The sequence below is a fragment of the Mustela nigripes genome, chromosome 12 (genome assembly GCF_022355385.1).
Source record: "Mustela nigripes isolate SB6536 chromosome 12, MUSNIG.SB6536, whole genome shotgun sequence".
Lineage (NCBI taxonomy): Eukaryota > Metazoa > Chordata > Mammalia > Carnivora > Mustelidae > Mustela > Mustela nigripes.
This window is the reverse complement of record NC_081568.1, coordinates 99,981,332-100,006,015: the sequence shown is the minus strand read 5'-3', so window position 1 is coordinate 100,006,015 and position 24,684 is coordinate 99,981,332. Positions and strand designations below refer to the sequence as shown.

At 37.0% G+C, this 24,684-nt stretch overlaps 3 protein-coding genes across 14 annotated transcripts in view; 2 read left to right on the top strand and 1 right to left on the bottom strand.

The window, feature by feature from the left end:
• FAM169A (family with sequence similarity 169 member A) overlaps positions 1-11,196 on the top strand; it is a 108,963-nt gene extending 97,767 nt beyond the window's left edge. For all 4 annotated transcript variants that reach the window (XM_059418073.1, XM_059418071.1, XM_059418069.1 and 1 more), the window contains exons 11-13: positions 2,737-2,893; positions 5,890-6,093; positions 6,991-11,196. In XM_059418073.1, the coding sequence (XP_059274056.1) occupies positions 2,737-2,893; positions 5,890-6,093; positions 6,991-7,539 (910 nt within the window). In that variant the 3' untranslated portion in view covers positions 7,540-11,196. The remainder of the gene's footprint in view (positions 1-2,736; positions 2,894-5,889; positions 6,094-6,990) is intronic.
• Positions 11,197-11,914: 718 nt separating this feature from the next.
• NSA2 (NSA2 ribosome biogenesis factor) lies at positions 11,915-20,272 on the bottom strand. The gene is made up of 6 exons (XM_059418080.1): positions 20,126-20,272; positions 18,460-18,647; positions 18,218-18,368; positions 16,418-16,597; positions 13,942-14,134; positions 11,915-12,181 (listed from the first exon to the last, which is right to left on the bottom strand). The coding sequence occupies exons 1-6, from the start codon at positions 20,126-20,128 to the stop codon at positions 12,114-12,116; spliced, it is 783 nt and encodes a 260-aa protein (XP_059274063.1). The 5' UTR covers positions 20,129-20,272; the 3' UTR covers positions 11,915-12,113.
• Positions 20,273-20,336: 64 nt separating this feature from the next.
• The window catches only part of GFM2 (GTP dependent ribosome recycling factor mitochondrial 2), a 79,982-nt gene continuing 75,634 nt past the window's right edge, over positions 20,337-24,684 (top strand). For 7 of the 9 annotated variants that reach the window (XR_009407507.1, XR_009407506.1, XR_009407508.1 and 4 more), the window contains exon 1: positions 20,340-20,536. The gene's annotated coding sequence lies outside the window, so the exon portion shown is untranslated. Of the gene's footprint in view, positions 20,537-24,684 lie in introns of all 9 variants that reach the window. The other 2 variants (XR_009407512.1, XM_059418074.1) reach the window with 2 other exon arrangements.

Here is a 24,684-nt window from a genome sequence, read left to right as displayed (position 1 = left end):
TATCCTCTATCTTCCTTGGAACCTTAAAGAAAGCAAGACTTCATATTTTATAATAAAACTTGACTTTTTTGTCCTAATAGTCCTACCAGTTGTTCCTGAGTTAACCATTCATAACTTTGGCATTTTATCTGTGAAATTATTTTCCTCAAGTAGAAAATTCTGTAGGTATGCTAATTTCATTATGTAAATAATTTAAAATTTGGATAATTGGGTAATTATATAAATGTTTTAGTGATAAAGGCAAATATAACTATTTAAATCCAATAATTTGTGAAAAGAGGTTAGATAATTAGTTTTCTTCCTGTATAACATTTTGATGTAATATCCTTTTTATTTTATTTATTTATTTAAAAGATTTTATTTGTTTATTTGACAGACAGAGATCACAAGTAGACAAGAGAGGCAGGCAGAGAGGGGCAGGGGGAAGCAGGCTCCCCACTGAGTGGAGAGCGGGATGAGGGGCTCCATCTCAGGATCCTGGGATCATGACCTGAGCTGAAGGCAGAGGCCTAAACTCACTGAGCCACCCAGGTGCCCTGTAATATCCTTTTTAGAAGGGAATGTAACCGTGCATTTTATATTGAACATCCCAAATTATTGTGGAATTTTGTTTGTTTTTCATAAGTAGAATAGTAACATAAGACTAAATGGTTGAATGCTTGCTCAGCTGTTATGAAGAACAAAATTTCAAGCTATACCTGTGACATGGGTTAAGAAGCTGCAAGGTATGGGGTGCCTGGGTGGCTCAGTGGGTTAAAGCCTCTGCCTTCGGCTCAGGTCATGATCTCAGGGTCCTGGGATGGAGCGCCGCATCGGGCTCTCTGCTCAACGGGGAGCCTGCTTCCCCACCCTCCTCTGCCTGCCTCTCTGCCTACTTGTGATCTCTCTCTATCAAATCAATAAATAAAATCTTAAGAAAAAAAAAAAAAGAAACTGCAAGGTAGATTATGATGGTACAGTAACAGAAGTACAAAACGGTGTAGATGCACAGGAGAGATTTGATTAAATGTGAGAGGATAGAGAGATTTGGCATTTGGACCAGGTCTTCAAAAATAAGTTGAAACTCAACAAGCAGAGTTGAGAGAGAAGGTGTTCTAGTCCAGGGTTCCACAAATTATGGTCTGTAGCTCAAATTTGACCTACTGACTGTTGTAAATAAAACTTTGTTGTAACAGTTCCATGTTCATTAACTTACATGTTTGTATGGTTGCTTTTGTATTACAATGGCAGAGTTGAATAGTTGTTCGGCGACCGAATCGCCCATAAAACTTAATGGAAAAGTTGGTTGACCCCTGCTGTATACCAGGGTTGTCCAGAGAACTTACTATGATGATGAAAAAATGTGCTTTATCTGCCCTGTCCAAAATGGCAGCCCTACTTTAGTATGCCCATTGAGCACTTCAAGTATGGCCAGTGCATGGAACTTAGAAACTGAATTTTAAATTTCATTTAATTTTGATTAATGTAAATCATGACATATGTTGTGGCTACCATATTGTACCATGCAGATATAGCATGAGCAAAGACAAAAAGCTAAGAGTAATATTAATAAGGATAACTGATGTATGATGTAAATGTTACCATCTAGTAGGAAATAAAAATATGAGAATCTAGGTCCCAGGCCAGCTGGGTGTTGTAGCAGCATGAGCGAAGTGACTCAATGAAGTATTTAGTAATAGGATGAGCAAGAAGACCACCTTTGCCTGGTGGATGAGGCCCGGTAAGATAATTCATGCAGGGGAAGCAAGTAGCCATACTTTGAGCAGCCCTGTGAGGAGGGACCATGTGGCAATAGTCCCCAAGGAACTGGGCCCTCAGTCTGTTGGCCTGCATGATGAACTGAATGCTACCAGCATCCACATGAGTGTGAGCTCAGGGTGGTTGCGGGGAGTACTGCCAGTCAGATTTTCAGATGAGACTGCATCCCCAGTTGCTGGGTTGATTGTGACTCCATGAGACTGTGAGACAGAGGTACTCAGCTAAGCCACACCTGGATTCCTAACCCCCAGAAACAAGATAATAAATGTTCGATGATTTCAGAGGCTAATGTATAGATACATATGAGGGTTGGGTCATGTTAGCCTTTGTAAGGAAATACACTTTATTCTCTAAGCTGTAGAGAACCATCAGAGTTTTCTGACCTGGACTGTCACAGGTATGGATGGGTTATAATATAATAGCTCTTATAGCTTCACTAAAGATTGTATGTACAGCAAGTTCGGAGATGAGTTGGGACAAAATTGTGGTGGTCCAGGGAGGGCCTAAAGGAGGATCATGAAAACGAAAACAGAAAAGTAGGGATATGTTTGAAAGGCATTTTGGAAGTAGAACAAAACCATATCATTTATTGTCCAAACTGGTATCTTTGAGACTGAAAGGGGTGTTATTAGTGATTATGCCGATGCTGGGACAAAAGCTGTGAACTGCACTATCTCAGGTAAATTGGGAATGTGTTTTCATTCTAGTAGAAGGAGAATCAGTGAGATACAGTTAGAGTAAAAGAAGAATCTAGCTTACATGATTGTGGAGATTGTGGTGTTACTGTTCAAACTAGAGAACAAGGTAGCAAAGAGGACAAGTTTATAAGAAGAGGAGATTGGTTTTGGACATTTAATATGGGAAGTTGTTCATTGAACGACACTTGGTTGATTGTTTTAAAGTGTTACTGTGTTAACAGACTCCTGAAATTTTATATTCATCCTTAATAAAACAAGTAAGAGTGGTTTTCTTTCCTAGATTGGAATCTACTGCACGCACATCAGAGAGCTCAGAAGAATTCCTGGAAGAAGAAGCTGAACAAAGTGTGATTGAATTTGAGGATGAAAACAGTGATAAGGATGCTCGGCCTGCACCAGAAACCCAACCACGCCTGGAAAAGCAAGATGGTGAAAAGGTATGAGATCCTGCTTATTACTAAATAAAGTAAAGTAAATTTAGTAAACTAAATTTAAACTTTCTTAATCATATATTGTTAGGAAAATGTGATCTATTTTAGAGTCCTAGTAGAAATTGTGCTTGATGCTTAAAAGCATAGCTCTGTCCTAAGCAAGGTCAGGTACTGGAGTTGGGGAGAGGATAAAGTTAAAAGTATTGTTGCGTGTTTCACTGAAGATTTTTTTTAAAGATTTTATTTATTTATTTGACAGAGAGATCACAAGTAGGCAGAGAGGCAGGCAGAGAAAGAGGGGGAGGCAGGCTGAGCAGGGAGCCTGACGAGGGGCTGGATCCCAGGACCTCGAGACCATGACCCGAGCTGAAGGCAGAGGCTTTAACCCAGTGAGCCACCCAGGCACCCCTCAATCTGAATTTTTAAGTGTGACTTACAGCAAAGGTAAAATTGAGCATTTTAGGTAGTAAGATCCCTCTGTATATTTAAAATACAAATTAATTTGAGAGATTAAACATACTTAAGAAGTGACAGAAATTATATATGATCATAAGATACACTTTGTAGAACCAGTTAGAAGTAAGGTCGTTAAGGCCACAGTTGCACCTGTATCTTGGTTAGAAGGTTAAAACAAACATACATTAAAAATATATATATATATGTGACTCTAATTGATAATTTGACTACAATTGATAACTGAATTCATTTTTTTTTAAACAGTGGAAAACAAATGGAAAAATCCTTTGTGACCGAGTAAATTCTTTTTTTGGCCTGATTTTTGCAGCTCTTCTAGTATTTGCCCTTAACTTTTTTTTTTTTTTCTCTTCTCTGTTCATTCCTCTTCTTCTCCTCTTTATCTTTAGTATCTTCCATCTTGGGCTCTGTAGAGATTTCTTATTTCTTCTTTCCTAGGTGCTTAAGATTCTTTAAAAGTCTTTTATCTGTTTGCCAAGTCCAGCCAGCATCCAAAGAAGTATCACTATGTTACCAATTTTATTTCCTTAGCATATTCCAGTTTAGCTCTCGCTTTCTCTGTTTCATGAAACTGTATTTTTTTTTAAAGATTTTATTTATTTATTTTTTTGAGAGAGATCACAAGTAGGCAGAGAGTTAGGCAGAGAGAGAGAGGGAGGGGAGCAAGCTGCTTGCTGAGCAGAGAGCCCGATGCGGGACTCCATCCTAGGATCCTGGGATCATGACCTGAGCTGAAGGCAGAGGCTTAACCCACTGAGCCCCCCAGGTGCCCCCATGAAACTGTGTTTTTAAGTGACATTTTTTTCTTGTGAAAAATTTGAACAGTAAAGCACATGTTTAAAAATGTGCATCCAGACATTTATGGGAATATATTGTTATTTTTCTTGTAAAAACTTAAGATTATGCTGTATATACTTCATGTAATGGGTTTCATTTGTCTAGCTGTATGTTGAGCACATACTCTTGTAGGACACCAGTGACACTTGCATTCACTTCCATCGGTTTTCCTCACCTAGATTGACTACTGTGTCTTCCTTAATATTCTCTAGGCCCCCATAAGGTAAGTTTTATAACACCACTCACTGTACTTTGGTTTCTTGGTTTTCCTACCTGAAGTTTTGTTTTGGTTTTGTTTATTATTTGACTGTTACGCTTTTTTCCCTTTATTCGTGGACATTCTAGAAGTCTAGAAGTCTAGAACTCAGTTTTTGGCTTTCTGTTCTTGGTTCATGTTCTCTACATGAAAATGCATCCAATCTAATGGTTGAACTCTCATTTCTGTGGGATGACCAGCAACTCTAGACTTTGAATATTAATTGAGACTGTAATGCTATGATATTACTTATCTTTTGAATATTCTATGTAGACAGATGTCTTTGATCATCTTAAATTCAACATAATCTCTGTTCTTACCACTCCTATATTGGACCTTCTGTGTGTGTGTGTGTGTGTGTGTTTAATCTTTCTTTCTATTCCCAAACCTAAAACTTGAAAGACAGGTTTTTCTCTTCTGTTGCTTCTCACTTTCAGTATTCGGGGTTTTTTAAGCTTTTGCTGTGTTTTTCTCATTTTCTTCAGCATTTTTTACTACCCTGATCCTTTTATGAGCTTTATTATAATTACCTTCTGTATGTAGTCTATTTTTTTTATACTGTCTGGCCAGATAAATTTTTCTAATCCCTGTTTTCAGCATCCCTATGACTTTAGAGATCTTATATAAACCAGACAAACCTATTTCTGAGCCCTTGAGTGCATCATTTTCTAATTTTAATCATTTTCTAATTTTTACAATAGTAATAAAATGCCCTCTATTAGAATGTCACTAAGATTCATTAGAACTATTAAACATTAAATATAATTATTTTATATTGATAAACATTGGCAGAAGAGTTTCAGAATTGGGAGGTTTGTTTTACTTCCTCACTGATACTTCCATATTCAATGTGATACAAAGAGTAGGATTGTTCAAAAAAATGACCCAAAATTGACTGGACAATGAGGAAACTGAGGCAGAGTTTTCTTCTTCCAGCAAGAAGCTATATCCAAACTCAGCTTCCCACAAGACTGGTAGTGCTTCCTCCCTCTGGCAGCATAACCTGTTAACTTCCCACAGGCCCCAGAGATTCCAAGTGCTCATCAACTGGTGTTCTGTAAAGAGCTGGCATCAAATCTAGAGTCTCTGGTGCCTTCTTACTGAAAAGATTTCATTCCTGATGGTCCTATAAAGAACAACAAGAAGGGGACAGGGTGTCTTCACTGCATCTCAGACCTATCCTGTGTCTACAGAGCATCACGGTCTGCTGTCTCCATAAGAACAGAGGGAGTTTGGGTTACTTGTGCCTTCTCTTTTACTGACCCTGCCTGAAAAATTTAATCTTTTCTCAGTAAGACTGTTCCTTAACTCATGCCCTGCAATGTGGTAGACTTTACCTTGAGTCCTGGTGGAGACCGAGAATGGACTCACTTTACATGACAAATAAATTAGCCTGTAATTGTGTCCTGACTTACTTTTCCCCCCAATGATGTAGGAATCTGAAGTAGAGCCTATGAATGGTGAGATAATGGATGATACTCTTAAAACCTCACTTATAACTGAAGAGGAAGACTCCACTAGTGAAGTTTTAGATGAAGAAATAAAATTGCAGTCTCTTAACTCCAGTGAAGACTCTACTGCTCTTGTTCCACTGGTGGTAGAATCTTCAAAACCCCCTGATACTGTTGCACAGGATAAGGTAAGAAGGGAAATAATTTAATTTTTTATAGTCAAACTGTTCCATTGTTGGTGACATGGAAGGGGCATAATAATATATATATTTTCCTCTCCCTTAATATATATAGTCTTTCAGGAAAATAAATTCTATATTAATTTTTATGCTAGATTAGGTATTTTAAGAAAATACAATCAGTAATATTCCACAAATTCACATCTTTGTAACCTTAAAATACGTACCTGACTTCTGGTAACAAAACAAATTTTATTTTGTAGATTTAGAGAAATGCTTAGGCAAATAGATAAAACATTATTTACCAAATACTAGAATACCTATTGCTTACATAGTCCATGACGAATAGTCATTTTAATTTGTTTTAAACGGAGACAGATTAGATTAGTGGGAAAAACCCAATAGAATATTTTTAAAGGAACTTCATTTTTACTTTCAGATATTCCAATTTAAGGGAAAAAACTATTGCATAGCATTATTTTATTAGTGTCTCAAATAAATAAATGAATAAAATCTCCATTGCCCTTCCCTGTCATCTAATGAAACTGTAGTCAAACTTCGTGTGGTGGCACAGTGTCAAGCCCCAGAGGACTCTTGGTTCTGGCTCCAGTAATACAAGAAACTAAAAAGTTTTAGTTGATTCATGGTTTAAAGAACTTTGATAAGTTTAAAATGTTCTAATACATTTTGAGGTAAAAGAAATACTTTTATTATATCTTTAAAGCAAGAACCAGGCTATCCTGTGACAGTTTTGAAATAATAGACTTGTATTCAGAATATGTACACCTGATGAATGAAAGTAATGAGTCTTGAATTCTTGAAAATGCAGTTATCATTGCATATTAGTGTGTAATTTATATAAGAGCTACACTGCAAAATTTTGCTCGCTGAGTCTTTTATTTTTAGATCTCGCATATAACTGACACAGAAATGTTGCTGGACGAAGGCCCATCTGATGAAAAGGGACACACTGAAGAGAAACTGCCCCTAGTTTCAAGAAAGAAAGCACATTTTGGGAGTTCAGACAATGTGGCTACCATCCCAAATGAAGAACGATCTGACAGTGGTTTTCCAAACTCTGTGATAGCTGAATTTTCTGAGGAATCAATCTCTGAAAATTTATCACCCAACACTACTTCTTCATTGGAAGACCAGGGTGACGAAGGGGTGCCTGAGCCCCAGGAAACGTCTACAGCTCTTACTCAGAGCTCTTTGATAGAGGTTGAACTTGAAGATGTGCCATTTTCACAGAGTGCAGGACAGAAAAACCAGTCAGAGGAGCAGTCCGAAGCGTCTTCTGAGCAGCTGGATCAGTTTGCACAGTCAGCAGAAAAAACTGTGGATAGCAGCTCAGAGGAAATAGAAGTGGAAGTGCCTGTGGTAGACAGGCGGAATTTAAGAAGAAAGGCCAAAGGGCATAAAGGACCTGCGAAGAAGAAAGCCAAGCTGACATGAATGAAGAAGATATGCAGATTATCATCTTCCCTCTTCTTTGTAACGTAATTGTTGTTTTTAAAATATGGTAATTAATAAATGGCATGGGGCACAGGGCAAAAATTCCAAAATTTCACTTTGAACTTATTTATGATGCCGGTTTTCCGTCCCCCTTAGGACCTAGGATTCACCCTTCTTTTTGATTTTTCAGGCTATTTTGTGTAAATACAATTTTTTTATTTTTATTAACCATGTTTCAACTTTGAGAAACCAGATCATACTATATTTTCTTTAGCAATTGGGGATGTCTGACCATTAATATTTCAGAAAATCTAAATTACAGTGAAAGTAGTAGGCTTTACATTACTTGTAAGGATCACAGAAATCTTTTATACTATGGATTTTAATAGTAAACTTGGTGAGCGTTCTAGTAGTTTTATCTTAATAATCAAAACTAATCATTTTTTAAAAATGTAGGCATGTCTAAACAAAAATGTCAGTAAATGAAAATATACTTCAACTAAATGAGAGCACAAATAGAAATTTATGGTGAAAGGTTTGTGAAGGTGGTATTTTGGCCTCTTAATTCTTAGTTGCGTAGGTGCAGTTTCTTCCTTTGACTTCAGTGTCTGAGGAAAGGTATTAAATGTTTCCACCTCAGTCTTTATGACATCCAATATATACAGTACTGCTAGGGATTTAACTCTGGCATGTAGACACTAATATAATTATATAAAATATTCGAAGCTGGGGACTATTAACTTTTGTCCTCATTCAATTAGCATATATACTTCAGAAATGTGAGGGCCCTTCTGAGGCTTCTCCTTAACCCTACCACTGCCTTTATTCTAGAATCGTACATTCTCCTCAGCTTTTATCCACTTCCCTAACTCAGAGTGATTCCTGCCAAAAGATCTGCCTGCCTGTCTGCCAGCTTATGCCCTTGGCATCCGTATCTGGGTAAGTTTGGACTGTGCCCCACAATTTTAGATCTAGATGGCAGGAATGGATCTGCCTAAGGAGCTATAGCTAAAAGAGCTTAGATCGAACTGGAGGCTTTGGTTGTTGCTCTGGTCTTGCTCACTCTTAATTTGTTTGAGTACAGGTTACAAACTAGCCTAAGTGTATACATTGTGGTACTACAGCAAAGCCTTTGCATAGGAGAACTTAAAAAACAAATCCTCTTGCTAATTTTTATATAGTAATTTATTTAAAAATGAACAAAATGGTTATTCTTAGAATCCAAAGAGAATCTTAAAACAGTCTTACTCTTTGGAAGTACTGTGTGTACTCAGATTTGCAGTTAATTTGGAAAATGCTTTGAAACCATTTAGGTTGTTTTTGAAACAGCTTGGTCCTTGTGAAAAAACCATAACCATGTTATGACGTTATTTGAGGTGCTAAGGATTGATGTCCAAGGTTTATCCAGTTTACAGTCAGGTGATATCATTAAATTTTATTTTGGAATGTTGACATTTTAGGTCTAATAAGCTAGGTTAAAATGTTTAGGGAGGCAAAATAGCAAACCCTCCTGTTCATGTAAAATTTTGAGTTATCCTCTACATTTTCCTTAATTATTGGTCAGAGCAAGCCAAATGATTGCACTCCAAATGAAAATTAAAGCACTTTGGCCATTTGTTTTCTCAACAAATGCTGACTAATTGAAAAAATAAGTATGACTGGTACTAGTACATCTATCACATTTATGCTGTTTTATAGATTTTGTGAGAAACTTTACTACCACAATTAGGGATATAAAGATTCGAGATTTAGTAAATTCTTAACCTTTCCATTTTTAATTTCGTAAAATAGATTTAAAAACCTAACACTTAGATATTTTACTTTTTTACTTCGATTGCTCATTGTTCTTTTGAGAATAGTTTCTTTAAAAGGGGGTAGTTTAAGATTGAGCTCACTGACAACTCGTGATATGTGAATATAGTTGCTGAGTTCACAAAAACATGTTTAGTTATTGATATATAATGGGACTAACAGTCTAAACTCATACTTGTTAAACTTGTTTGGTTTATTCTTAAACAGCAAGAGCATTTTAAGCAGTTTCAAAACTTTTTGCTTAGCATACAAGAAGACTTTTATTATGTATTATCTCTGACTGATAATGTTTTCAGGGGGTTTACGGATGGTAGAGAAAGCTAGATAACATAGAAAAACCTAACTTTCGTGTTCAGTAACACATTCACGGTTCAGTAAATGAGTTCTGTACTCAATGAGTATAGAATTTATAACAAAATTTATCCTCAATAAGGAATCTAAATAAAACTAATCAGATATTTAGTTTTTTGCAAGGCATTAGAAAAACTTGAGAATTATAGAGGACTGAAATCTGATTACAGCCAGCTAATCTAGTTGTTGTCTAGTCACATTCTAGTCCTTTGTGAACTGCTTTTTTCTGTTTAGAAGTTTTATTTCTGGAAAAGGATTTCTCTTCAGTTTGTGTAAATATGTGTATATTTCCTTGTGTAATATAAAACATAGATATCAGAATTTTAGTTCTACTTTCAAGCTTAAATTATCCAATTGCTAGACATCACAGAAATATATTTAAGAATTTATTATAAAGCTCATCTACAACTTTTAAAAGTGAGAGGATCTATTATGATTTTTTATAAAATCAAATAGCATGACAGAATGTCTTCTACTTAAAATGTCTATATTCATGGTGTTTCCATTCACTGCAGAGAATAAATACGGCAAGGATAACACTTAATAGTGATTAATGGTTCACTTTTAGCTGATGAGAACACTACCTAAAATTGTTTCAGTGACTTTAGAAAATATCTTGAAGGTTTATGATTACATTAAATTGAATCTTTATCTAGTATCTAAATATCTGCTCCTATGTACTGCTTCACCCTTAGGGATTACCTTCTAAGGTTTGGTCACACCAGCAAACTGATACAGATCTTAATGTAAATATAGAATTTATACTAACATTACTCATCTGTGTAACAGCATTTTAGAAATTTCTGCTTTGTATGTCCACTAGTAGCTGATCTGGTGTTTAAAGTGTTACCGGTCTTTCATGGATGTGATTAGTTACAAATGTTATGCTTCTGTTGGCATACTTAATATAAAGCTTTCTTTGTATAAGACAATTTGCTTATTTTGGGTTCTAAAAAATAAGCAGAGTGAGTTCTGTGGGATTATGCTTACCTTTGCCTTTAGTCTGTTTTTTTTTTTTCACCTTCCAAATCTTAAAAGTTATTCACACATTCATTTCTATTAGTGGCAAAATCAGTTGTTAAAATATAATTGTAAGAAAGGTTCAGCTTCTGTCATCCTGAAATAATTGTATCATACTGGATAGTCATTCCCAAGGAACTAACTTTGTTTTTAAGTATGTGTGTGTGTTCTAAAACTTCTATGTTTATAGAATTTAGAAAAGATGTTATGTTTTTCAGAAGAGCAAGTCTTACTGAGGTACTCAAGTTTTTCTTGGTTTTGTTTTTGTTTTTGTTTTTTAGTTTAAAAGTAGTTTGTTCTGTGATTGTTTCTTGGCCTGTGTTTTGATATTCTTTCCCTTTTCCCTACTTTAATTGGCAGTGATGTGTTTAGATATTGAATTTGTTTGGACATTAAATGATTTTGTTAAAGGCACAATTAATCACATTGGTTGTACTTTGCAGACAGACTTTAAAAATAAACAATTTAAAACCATTAATGTGATCATAGATTAATGTAATATTACGGACAACTTAAAGCTCAAAGCTACAAACATAATTCAGATCACAAAAGTGCTTTGACCAAGTTAAAAACCTAAAAGATGACCTTTTTTATATTATCCAGGTAACTGCAAACAAATTTCTCTTAAAGGCATTAGTGCAGTCTTTTTCTCTTTAAACAGTTACCTGGAATCACTTAAATTTTTAACCATTTTAAAAATGGGAAAGCATAAACATTTTGGTGCATTTTTTTCTATATACTTGGAGGAAAAATACAGTTCGAAGTATTACTATACATGATTGAGAGGAAGAAAATGTTTAAAATATGAATTCACCAACTTACAGTGTGAAGACAGGTAAAAAGTTACCTAAATCCTTCTGAACTCCATTTAGCGTAGTGTGCCTTTTCTCTCCTGTACTTCTAGTAGAGTATATACAAACAAATGCTACCAAGTATTAATGCTGCATTTCTTAGGATTAATGAAAATGGGGTGAAAGAAACTTGAAGGTCTCAGAAATGACCGTTCTGTAGTTTAGGGTCTATATTTCAGTGTGCACGAACCTTTATAATAAAACCTATTTTCAACTACACTGGTTTTTCCAGTAACAATAGGTCTGCATTGCTGAGTATCCACTACTTAATGCAGATTATGGACCAAGATATTTCTATAATTGCTTTTTAAAATTATTCAAATTTATGAACATCCAAATGCTAAAAAGACAAAAATAAAGACCATTTATTTTAATAAATGTCTATTTTAATGTTTTTCACAATAGAATAAATGCTTCTCTTGATGACTGCAGATACATAAGGCTGTTCGGTAGTATCCAGAACCACCACAGGAACAGTTGTTTTCCTGATTGGTGTGTAGTCTTCAGTAATTAAAAGGAATTACTTGTTTCGAACTGCTGTCAAACCAGCAGGACTGCATTTATGCATCCATCATTTTCAGGATTGTTGGTAACCTGGGCATATTTTCCTGAGGAAAAAATGGGAAAAGGGGGGATGTTAATGTTGATAAAAACTAACTTTTCCCAAAATATTCTTTTTTTTTTTTTAAGATTTTATTTATTTATTTGACAGAGAGAGTGAGCACAGGCAGACAGAGTGACAGGCAGAGGCAGAGGGAGAAGCAGGCTCCCTGCTGAGCAAGGAGCCCTATGTGGGACTCGATCCCAGGAGGCTGGGATCATGACCTGAGCCGAAGGTAGCTGCTCAACCAACTGAGCCACCCAGGTGTCCCAGCCCAAAATATTCTTAATCACCACTTTGAAGAAAGAAAAAAAATTACAGTAAGATCAATGAGATTTTACAAATCACTCAAAATCAAATGGTTCTGAAAACAATTCTTATATACTGTTTTTATATTTTTTTTTACAAGTGGTGTTCAGTTCCATTCTGTTAGTAAGTTGTTATTAACAAGCCCTTGTGGATTGACCTGAACATTGTTACTTTTCCACATACTTTTCTTACTGGAAAATGCAACAAATTTTAATTTTCAAATCAATTCAACCTATTTTATTTTTAAAAAAAGTTTTTAAAGGTTTTATTTAGGGGCACCTGGGTGGCTCAGTGGATTAAGCTTCTGCCTTCGGCTTGGGTTATGATCCCAGGGTTCTGGGATGGAGCCCCATATGGGCTCTCTGCTCAGCAGGTAGCCTGCTTCCCTTCCTCTCTCTCTCTGCCTGCCTCTCTGCCCACTTGTGATCTCTGTCAAATAAATAAAATCTTTTTTTTTAAGATTTTTTTTTTAAGATCTCTGTCAAATAAAAAAATAAAATCTTAAAAAAAAGAGATTTTATTTATTTGACAGAGATCACAAATAGGCAGGCAGGCAGAAGGGGAAGCAGGCCCCCCACTGAGCAGAGAGCCTGATGTGGGGCTTGGTCTCAGGATCCTGAGATCATGACCTGAGTCAAAGGCAGATGCTTAACCCACTGAGCCACCAAGGCACCCAATTTAACCTATTTTAAAACTGAGATCTGGCAATAGGAAGTATGAGTTAGTGATTCATATGAAGATTCAAGAAATTAGTGTATTCTTCAATTTCAGAGAACATTAAAGTTTAGAAATCCCTGGACCCAAAAAGCAGAAAACTAAGAAAATGAGAATGAGGGAAGAAGAATTAAAATTGCTACATGACACCTTTTATTTTTAATTACTACTGAAATAATGTGGCTGTGTGTATGCTATGTCTCTCTTCCTTAGCTCATGGTTAACTTACTCTATTATAATCTTTAAGTATTTTTTGGTTATAACTGTAACTCTGCATCTGCTTTCCTCCTGATGCCTTTTTTTTTTTTTTTTGATTTAATTTTTTTTATTTATTTGACAGAGAGAGGTCACAAGTAGGCAGAGAGGCAGGCAGGCAGAGAGAAAGGGAAGCAGGCTCCCTGCTGAGTGAGAGCCCAATGCGGGGCTGGATCCCAGGATCCTGGGATCATGACCTGAGCCGAAAGCAGAGGCTCTAACACACTGAGCCACCCAGGTGCCCCCTCCTAATGCCTTTTAAAGCAGTCTTAAATTCTAACAATATAGTACACTTGTAACTGAAACTAGTTATCTAACTTAAAAAGAATCACATTCACAACTTTGTCTACAAAAAATATTCTTCCTAAAGATTTAAATCTGATTTCACACCATTTTAACTCTGCACTGAAATCTGCTGTGTCCTTTCAACTTGCAAATTTCAATTTTAGCATTGTGTAGCAGCAGCCCCATATTCAGAAATTTACTTACCCCAAATAACTTTGCCTCCTTGTGTCACAAGGCCCAACTCGCTCACGTTCACCTCAATTACAGTACCTTTGGTAATAACACCCAAAGTTGTATATAGTGGGGATGAAGGATTTTTTTTTACACCAAGTATTGGCAGGCAAAAGGTGGCTTTCAATTCAGGATGTGTTACATGGGCCTTTTTGAAACGTAAGCCCTAGTAAGTCAAACACAAAAATGTTATGAGTCTAAATTGTTAACAACAATGAGCAATGATGATCCCTTTTTGCTTTTCTAGTTGTATTCGAAATAAAAAATATCCCAGGGATGAACAATTTCAAATCTTAAGGCATCAATTTAAAAACTTCTAATTATATAGACCAAAAACCTGATAAATGTGTGAGGGAGAAACCCCAAACACACAACGCTGATGTTTCAGCATGGAGTGTTACCTAGCATCATACTCAGATTTTCCTATTATCTACATTTTCTGAGGATTTGCAAGCATGCCAGGCACTATGATGGAGCATACAAATAGCTTATTTAAGCAGGATAACCTTAACAACAACTCCCCTATTTTTTTTTTTGCATGATAAAGATTGATAGGTGAAATGACTTGTTCCCAGGTTGAATGGTGTGTGGATGGAATTAAACTTAACTCTCCTGATTCCAAGTCTCTGCAGATCTCTGCTATTTTTTTTTTTTTTAAAGATTTTATTTATTTATTTGACAGAGAGAGATCACAAGTAGGCAGAGAGGCAGGCAGAGAGAGAGAGGAGGAAGCAGGCTCCCTGCTGAGCAGAGAGCCCGATGCGGGACTCGATCCCAGGACTCTGAGATCATGACCTGAGCCGAAGGCAGCGGCTTAACCCACTGAGCCACCCAGGCACCCAGATCTCTGCTATTTTTAACATGATGAAAAAAGAGGGTGGATTGTTAGCTTTTCATTGATGGTAATACTGGTTATAGACTGGAGACTCAAGCCCAGAGAGGTCTGTTACAGAGACTGGAGTCATCTCGTCACCCAGATACGGCCTTTGGGGGGCAGCACTTCAGAAGCCGCAACACTCTACAGTCTCTTAAGTTTGATATTTGCCTGTAAGAGGGTAGAGGGGAGCGATACAAAAGTTCTTACTAATGGACTCATTAATGAATTTTGTAATAAACTTACATAGCTGGGAATGCCATCTGACTAATGCACAATGAGATTTATCTGCCAAGCTACAAAAACCCTAGAACAGTATGATGACTATATTCTCTCCCTACAGAACTGATAGTTAAGAAACTATATTTAGAAAATTAGGAAATATGAAATCAAAACAAGGAGTCCATAATACAATCCAGGGATAGGTGAAGGTTCTGTAAATGAACAGCAAACACTTTAGGTTGTACAGGCCATACTGTCTCACCTTCAACTACTCAATGTCTACAGAAAAAAAAACAGCCATACACAATATGTAAATAAAAGAGCATGGCTGTATTCCAACAGAATTTACAGAAACAGGCTGCTCGACAACATTTTAATCCATCAAAAATTATTCAGGTTGAGGGCTAGGGTAACACTGTCAACTTTCCTCTGTTTTTCTAAGCAGAATGGATTTCCAGTAAAGAGAGCAATTCAGTGTGTTTTAAAGGGATTCTGCAAAAAATACATAGCTGACCGTTGAACACAGGTTTGAACTGCATAGGTCCACTTAGAGGCAATTTTTTTCAATACAGTACAGTACTATAAAATTATTTTATTTCAGGATTTCCTTAACATTTTCTTTTCTCTCGCTTTAAGAATTATAATACATATAACATACAAAATATGTATTTATTGACTTTATATTATCAGTAGGGCTTCCAGGCATTAGTAAGCTATTAGTTTAGCTTTTGGGGAATCAGAAGTTCTGTGTGGATTTTGGGCTGTGCAGGGGGTGAGCACCCCCAATTTGAGTTGATGAATGGTTAACCAAATGTTCAGTTACATTTGAGAAAGGGGAGGAGAATGGTTTTGACTGTCATGGTTGTCTACAGAAATTAAAGTTCTACTTTTACATTACATTCTTTTTTCAGTGACTATATACTGAATGTTTTCAAAAGCATTAAGATAATTTTCTTACTAAATGCAAACTGCTTCTTGAAAAAAACAGTCCTACTCAAGTTTTCTAACTGTTCTCAAAGAGAACAAGTGTCAGTAGATTACTTACTGAATGAGTAAGGTGACTTCACGTGGAAAACAAAGGTTCTAATATGACATATATATAAAAATCAGGATTCACTGACACTGCAGTAAGAATTAGTTTTCATTTCCTGTCTCTCAAAGCCAAAGACAAGATTCTTGATAGTAGTAGAATCCTTATCAATAACTTAACAGTATCCTTATCAATAACTTAAAAAAAAAAAAAAGCCTAAAAGGGTTTTTCAATCTCTTTTCACACCAATTTTAGGAATTTCAGGTAATTATACTTTATTCAATTTAACACAGCAACTAATATTTAATCCATTCCACTCTTACCATTGGCCTAATGAATCTTTCATATTTAGGTGGTTTTCGAGTAAAGCCATCTCCAACAAAGCAGACTTTAGTGACCATTCTTTTCCATGCTTTCTTCTTTCTCTTTCCTGTTCGAATAACTTTTAATACTTCTGTTTCTCCCTGGGCTCGAACTTTGGGTAAAGGAACTTCCCATTTTCCCTAAAAATAGACCATAGTTAAAATTTATCATGTTAGTAAAAAGCAATGAGAATAAAAATTTAAGCATGTTTTAGTTGTACAAAGTAGTAGATTCACTTTTTTCCTAAACCAGCAAGATTTTGGCTCCAATGTTTTCTAGAAGTCTGCACTGTCTCCTCAAAAACCCCAAATTAATTGGAACTATTAAGTTTCTTATCACAGATACATTAAATAAAATGGTTTGTGGGGTGCCTGGGTGGCTCAGGTCATGATCCCAGGGTCCTGGGATTGAGCCCCACATCAGGCTCCCTGCTCAGCCAGGAGCCTGCTTCTCCCTCTCGGTCTGCCCTTCCCCTTGCTTGTGGGACAAATAAACTCTAAAATACATAAATAAATCGTTTGCTGATGCTAAAAATCTCACGGCCTTTTTATGAATGAAAAATGCCACCTGTAGTAGGGCACTGATTTCTCAAAACAGTGTATGTGCTTACTACTAAAGAGTGAATAGTATAAAAGTGGAAGACTGTCTCCACCTCTTATCTCAAGTGGACTTTTAGATTTTATCACTAGAAGGACAAAAATCACTGTCACATTTTTAAGTTCTGCAGAATGAAAATTCTATGAAAAATTGAAGCAGCACAAGGTAGAAAAAAAGAATGATTTTATTAAGACAGATTTTAGAAGCAATTCTACCACTCTACAGATAATGACTATGAAGAATGATTTACAACCTCCTGGACTTAAGTCTTTTATCTGTAAAACAAGAAGGGGTTAAGCAGATAACCTCTAAAGTTTCTTCGGGTGCTCAAGTTACACCATTCTAATTTTAGATAGCATACACCAAAATATAAGCAGCCTGTTTTTTTTGTTAAATATTTTATTTATTTATTTGAGACAGAGTGAGTGGGGAAGAAAGAAGCAGATTCCCCACTGAGCAGGGAGCCCGATGTGGGGCTTAAGCCAGGGACTCTGGGACATGACCTGAGCCTACGGCAGACACTTAACTGACTGAGCCACCTAGATGCCTCAAACAGTTGTTTTTTTAAATCAAAATTGGAGACTGAACATTTCTGATGCTATCTGGATTTCTGTCAATTTATCCACAGATGTTTAAAAGTAGTATGTATGCCTTTATCTGTTTTTAGCAGGCTTTAACCTAATTTGATACCAAGTGTAATCTAGTAATATTAAAAAAATGTTAAATTTTTGTTTAAGTCAAATCAGTTCGAGGGTTTTCCCACCATTCTACTTTTTAACTAATTTTAGTAATATAGGGCAGCAAAAACAAGCAGCTGTATCTTTTTCCACGAGAGCACAGCATTAGGAGGTGTCAAGTATAGAAAGCTGTTAAAATACTGAATTTGAGATTCATGCCTTACTAACTTTTTAGATACTTTTTTTACACTAAAGATGTGTGGTATTCTAGTAACTTTTTAAAAACCTGTTAAATGCGAATGTTCTCATGATGAGAAAGTAAATGTTTTATTACTGAAATATTTAATACAAAATGAAATTTACAAAGACTTTGATATCTAAATAACGGGAATAATAGCTGGACACCATATTTCCAATTACACTGAAGAAAAAGACTAATATTAAGTAATTCTCCTAAACAAAAATGAAGATTTCAATTTTTCTTACCGCTTTCTCTTTTCGTTTTTGTTTAATCATATTAGAAAGTACTTTAGCTCGAGACTGTCCCTCCCTGTCCAGTAGATATGCAGGTACTGCTCCTTGTGGAGTCTTTTCATCATTCTTTTGTTTGGTGTTTCTCTTTTCATGCATCTTGATACTACCGAGAAGGAAGAAGATTCAAGATTTCAGTTTTAAAAATTACTACTCAAAAGATGTTAACTGGTTACAATGAAGAACTCATCACTTACGTCTTTTTCATCTGTATTTTCTCAGCATGGCGCTGTTTATGGTAGAGCTTAGCTTTCAGACCAATCATCTTTTTTGCCTTTTTTGAACGTTCATGAGCCTCTCGACCTTCTTTCTTTCTCTTTTTCTCATGGTAGTCCAAACGATAGCCATAGCGCTTCCGGTGTAACTCAATATATTCATTTTGTGGCTGTAGTGTAAGAAACATTAATTTTAAAGAATGTTGACAGAATTATGCTAAATAACACTCTGAATACCATATCAAGTACAGAAGGCCTTATGCCATCTGAATGTTCACTTGCTTAAGTAACTCTTGCGCTCTTAAGCCTATTTACATTATATGAGTTAAATATATGTTGATACTGAATGGTATAAGGCATCAGGATTTACATCTGTAATAATCTCAGTGAAAGTTAGTGTTCGTTGAAGGGAATTGTCCAAAATCCACTGGACCACAAAAAGGATGACATCATTCCAGGATCTCTCTTTTCCTGAGCATGACTAATCTGGTTTTTCAATAACATCATTATTCTTCATACTTTTTATTAAAAAAAAAATACAGACTACAGAGTTTTGTAACCACCGCAATAAAAATAGAGACTATTTCCATCACCTCAGAAAATTCCCTTGCATTGCTTTGAAGACAGTCCTTTTTCCACCTCCAATCTATTATCTCTCACTCTAGTTTTCCCTTTATCATTGTGAAGAAGCTTATAGTACCTACAGTATGTAGCCTTTTGCATCTAGCTTCTTTCACTTAGGGCTTTTGAGATTTGTTCATGTTGTTACATGTGTCAGTACGTCAATCCTTGTTATTGCCAAGTAGTATTCCATGTATGGGTATACCCTCATTCATCCTTTGATTGGTTCATGGATATCTGGGGTGTTTCCCGTTTTTAGCAAATAAACACTGGCACAGAAGTCTTTTGTGTGGCCACATGCCAAACTGTTTTCACAAGGGGCTGGACTACTTTGCATTGCACCAGCAATGTATGAGATCCCTTTTTGCTTTTTCAGTGCCCGTTTTTATTTTATAGGCCACTTTTGTTTTATCTTAAACATGTGGCCACAGTCCATTTGTACTTTAAGACTGAAAACAAAAACAATGATGCAACCTCAACTCTAGCACAGATAACTCCAAATAACAACCAGCTACTATGTATCTGGTGTGGTGTTTTCAACTGCTAGCACAAACTTTGCAGAAATCATGAGGAAAAGCATGTGGAATGCCATTCCGCAGATACAAATGAGAGACATAGTAGAAAGAGAACGGATGTGGCAGTCAGATCTGTGCTTTAAGCCGAGATTAATTAATTCATTAGTTGCTTGGCTCGTGGCCGGGCCTGTCTTAAATTTCCTCAGCAATAAAACTAAGTGACGGCGGAATTTTGTCTACAGTATAGGGTTATCGCTGGGGTTTGGCACTGACAATACACAAACGTGGCTAAGCCAGGAATTTAACAGAGTGAACCCGATCTCGCTCTAAAGCGTGTACTCTAGCAAATACCCCAATCTGTGTACACCAGATGCAATTTTTTCCCCCTCACCCTCATTCCCTTCGGCAGTACCTCCCTTCCGCCTACCACCCCTCGCCCCCCGCCCCAGGGCCTCCAGGCCCCACCAACTCTGAAGCCCTGCGATACGAGTGCCCCCAAACCACCTCCTCACCATGGTGACGGCTGCAGAGCTGTAGGGTGCAGCTGTCGGGGCGCAAAGAAGATCTCAGTTTTCGGATCTCCCAGACCCACGAGCTAACTCCACGCAAGCCGCGACGGGAAAGAGTCGTAAAACCATGGACTCCGGAGAAAGCGCGACACATCGGTTCCGGACCTCTGTTCTTCGCGTTTAGCTGGAAGGGCGGAAGTTGCTCGCAGGCGGCATTTGAGTGTTGCACCGCCGGAACTGGGGGAGTGCGGTGGCCGGAGGAGGCGGGTGTGAAGGTGTTAAGTTCTCTTCTGGAGTGATCAGGACGTTCGCCGAGGTAGTGGCACGAGGCCTTTGCGGACTTTGGCGCAGCCTGCACCTGCGGTTAACACCCGGCGGGAAAAAGCCGGCCTCCAGTATGCGACCTAGTGCTAGGTGGGTATGGGACCGCGCGGTCCGACTCCCGGGTGCCTGTTATCCTGCGGGGCGCTGGGCACCGTGCCCCCTCCAGGGAGGCAACAGCCAGCCACAGACAAGGAGGAGAGGGTCTCCCGAAGGCCTTAATCATCTTCCTAAGTCTTAGTTCGTAGAATTCAGGCAGTAAGGTGGGTTTGGTTTTGAGGGTTTTCTAGGCTCCATCTTCTAATGTGGTATATTTTCTTTAAAACTCTATTTCTAACCAGCGTTTTCAGGTGCAGTAAATTACGTAATCTCTTTTTTCCTACAACACGTTTCCGCCAGGGTTTGCTTCCTACACCTTCTTGACGTTTTTGCTTAAATGTCATTTAAATGTCACTTGCTTAAGTGACTTGGCTTATGGTTACTAACGAGTTCCCGGTTCCTGCATAATTCTTTTCTACAGCACGTGTCACCGTAGGAGATGGTAAGTATTTTATTTATTCCTTTTTATTATCTAGTGACTAGGATATAGACAGTGTGAGTACAAGGATGTCTTTTGCTCATTACTTTTAAACCATTTGCTAGGAGTCAGTGGTAGACACAATAACAATAAATTCTTGTTGAGTAAATGAACTTAATTCTCATACTGGTCCGGCAATGAGATAGATGGAAAGGAAGGTTCAGAGATTTTAAGTTATTTATCCAAGATCGCAGAAGACTTGGGACTACAGCAAGTCTTCTGTAAACTACTCAGGTCTTTGCCCACTTGACATTGAGAAGTTTATGGAAAGTTTTAAAAAGGGGCGCCTGGGTGGCTCAGTTGGTTAAAGCCTCTCCCTTCAACTCAGGTCATGATCTCAGGGTCCTGGGATGGAGCCCTGCATCAGGCTGTCTGCTCAGCGGGCAGCCTGCTTCTTCCTCTCTCTCTGCCTGCCTCTCTGCCTACTTGTGATCTCTCTCTCTCTGTCAAATAAATAAATAAAATCTTAAAAAAAATTTTTTTTAAAAGACTTTTTACTGAAGTGTAAGATACATGCAAACAATGCATATATAAAATAGATGCTTCAGGGGGTTTTCAAACTCTGACACCCTATAAGCAGTACGTGAATCAAGAAATTACATAAACCTGCACCCCAGAATCCTTCCTTAGGCCTCTTTCCAGTTACTCCAAGTGGAAATACCATCCTGACTTGTAACAAAATGGAATAGTTTTACCCATTTTAAACTCTAAATAATTGGAATCATACAGTATGAACTCTTGTGTTGGTTTCTTTTGCTTAACATTGTGAGATTTATCCTTATTGTTTCCTGTTGTAGTTCTTTCAGCTTATGGGAATTTTTTGTAGGCTAAGTTGTGAACTCATCAATGTTGTTTTTTTTTTTTTAATTTATGACTCTCAAAGCCACTCATGCCCTTTTTGCCTTCTGGACCAGGAATAGAAAGTAAAGGTTAAGTAGTGGTCACATTTTGATTTGTGTAAAATAGAGGAGACAAGTGGTTGGCTGTTTATCATTTATTCTTACCTTCTGTGATTGCAGGCTAAAAATGGCCTGAGCAGATCAATGTCAGCAAAACTTTCTGAGAAAAATTTACTTCCTATATACCTGGCAGTAGCCAAGTAGGATATCATCACTTCCTTGTTTTATCTACCAAAAGGTTATAGTAGATACCCACTTTTTGCATTTTGGCAGTCAGAAGCATGAAAATGCATTTCTTTGATTGGATTTAAATTTAGATAGTATTTATTGCTATAGGAGAAACTATAAGTGAAAAGTCAGGAGGATGTGAGAGCTGATTTAATAGTTGATTGTGTATGGTTAAAAAGTCAAGCTTATTTACATTGAAGAAGAGGAAGAGGTATAGTAAGAGCTTTGTAAAAAGTATTATGATTGAAATGTTTGCTATTGTAATATGCAGGAGACAGGCTAGAATTGTTTTTTTAAAGATTTTTTTTTTATTTATTTGACAGACAGAGATCACAAGTGGGCCGAGAGGCAGGCAGAGAGAAAGAGGGGGAAGCAGGCTCCCCGCTGAGCAGAGAGCCTGATACAGGGCTCTATCGGAGGACCCCAAGATCATGACCCGAGCCGAAGGCAGAGGTTTAACCCACTGAGCCACCCAGGTGCCCTCGGGCTAGAATTTTTAAAGCTAACATTTTCCTCCAGATTGGAGATCATGTGCTACTCATTTTTATATTTCTGATAACCAGCTGTTGCTCCAATAAATGTTAAATGAACAAGGGAATTGTGCTTTATCGGTACAGTTGACCTAAATTTAAAAGTATCTTTATCTACTTAGGCTGTTTTTTAGCAAGTAAAAGTTAATTTGGTAAACTTTTTTCTGGTTTAAAAAATCAGGTGAAACTTTTAAAAAACAGGTGAAACTGATTTTTTTAAATTGAGATATAATTTATATAACTTCAATTGGTTTGTTTTAGAACTTGTGCTAGAAATAAATTTGTAGTAAAAACAAGTGTTTAGATTGATAACATGAGGTCTGTTGAACATAGGAAAAAATCAAAGATGATTTTAAGATTCGACAGTAATAAACATATTGGCCTAATTTATATGTGATATTTTCCTGAAAAACACTGGATTTGACAAAAATGTGAAAAGGAGTTCTGATTTGGGAGAAATTACTAACTGTAACAAAAACCATCTGGAAACACAGAACAACTTGATGCTTTAGGATCTCCTTTCATATATTACTTGATTCTCAGCAACATCACCTTCAATTTTGCTTGCATACTGATGTATTTTATGATTTTTTTAAAGATTTTATTTATTTGACAAAGAATGAGAGAACAAGCAGGGGGAGTGGCAGGCAGAGGGAGAAGTAGGCTCCCCTCTGAGCAGAGAGCCCATGTGGGGGGTAGATCCCAGGACCCTGGGATCATGAAAGTAGAAGCCTAAGTGACTGATCCACCCAGACCTCCCGTGATTTTTGATTAGTGGTCCATGATTTCTCTCTCTCTCTCTTTTAAGATTTTATTTATTTGAGAGAGAGTGAGCGAGAGCAGGGGCAGGAGGAGGAGCAGAGGAAGAGAGAGAAGCAGACTCCCTGCTGAGCAGGGAGCCCCGTGAAGGGCTTTATTCCAGGACCCCCGAGATCATGCCCTGAGCCAGAGGCAGATGCTTGACAGACTGAGCCACCCAGGCACTCCCATGATTTCTCTTTTTGTATATTAGGCCTTACAAACATGATACTCTACTGATTCACAAAAAAATAATCATGGATTCTTTTTGTTTATTGGTAATGTAACCTGTTGCCAGTAATGTAGAATGTTACCTGTTTTTCTTCCCCATTATTGCTTTTGTATCAATTAGGTGTTAAAACATTTAGTGAACACTTTATTCTCCAAAGGCCTTAAGGAGGTTTGGGCCTTGAAGAATAAATTGCCTTATAGCACCTATAGTAGGCAGCTATTTTTGTTGAAAGTCATTGATCCATGGGAAAGAAGAAAATCCTTTATCCCTGGAGAATCCTAGTCAACTTAATAGGTCAAAAAATGACTTATTGTGCCGGGCAGTGCTGGTAGAAGATCCCTCATTTTGGAGAGCTCACAGTAATGGAGAGAGCTTGTAAATACCGTATTTGTCATGAGTAAATACAAGTTCCAAATGTTATGGAAACCTGGGGAAGATAGTATTAACACTTTCTCGGAAATTAGGAAAAGCTTTCAAGGTGGGGCATGAAGATTAATGGAAATTGACCAAGAATGGAGTCTTGGGGATTCTAGGATTGCTTTCAGGCAGTGGCAACATTATATACGAAAGTGTGAGGGTACCAGACTATGATTTTTCTGGGGAATTTTGGCTGGAGCTCCCTGGTATGGAGTGGGGATTAGGAGAGTACAGGCTGTGACTATAATTGTGGACAGATTTTGTTTTATTAAGAACCTTTAAATGTTTTTGAGTAGATGAGTATTAGAGGAGGCTCTTTATTTGAAGGATATATGTAAATAATGGATTAAAGCAATACATTCCCTTCAGTGATTTGAGTACTTTTTAAGACTGGTTATATCTGAATGTCACCTATGTTATTATTTACTTAATTTTCCTCAAATTCACATTTTAATGTAAAATTTGACTTCTTAAGTATTAGTATATACAAGATGGATTCTCTTGGTTAGTTTTTCTGATATTTATTTAGTAAATTTCTTTCTGTAACTTAAATAATCGTG

Excerpts from the sequence above, each read along its gene's own strand:
- NSA2 (XM_059418080.1), bottom strand. Across the intron at positions 18,369-18,459 it reads AAAATACAGATGAAAAAGAC|TATCAAGATGCATGAAAAGA; the intron begins GTAAGTGATGAG and ends CCTTCTCGGTAG. Across the intron at positions 14,135-16,417 it reads AAAGATTCATTAGGCCAATG|GGCTTACGTTTCAAAAAGGC; the intron begins GTAAGAGTGGAA and ends TTGACTTACTAG.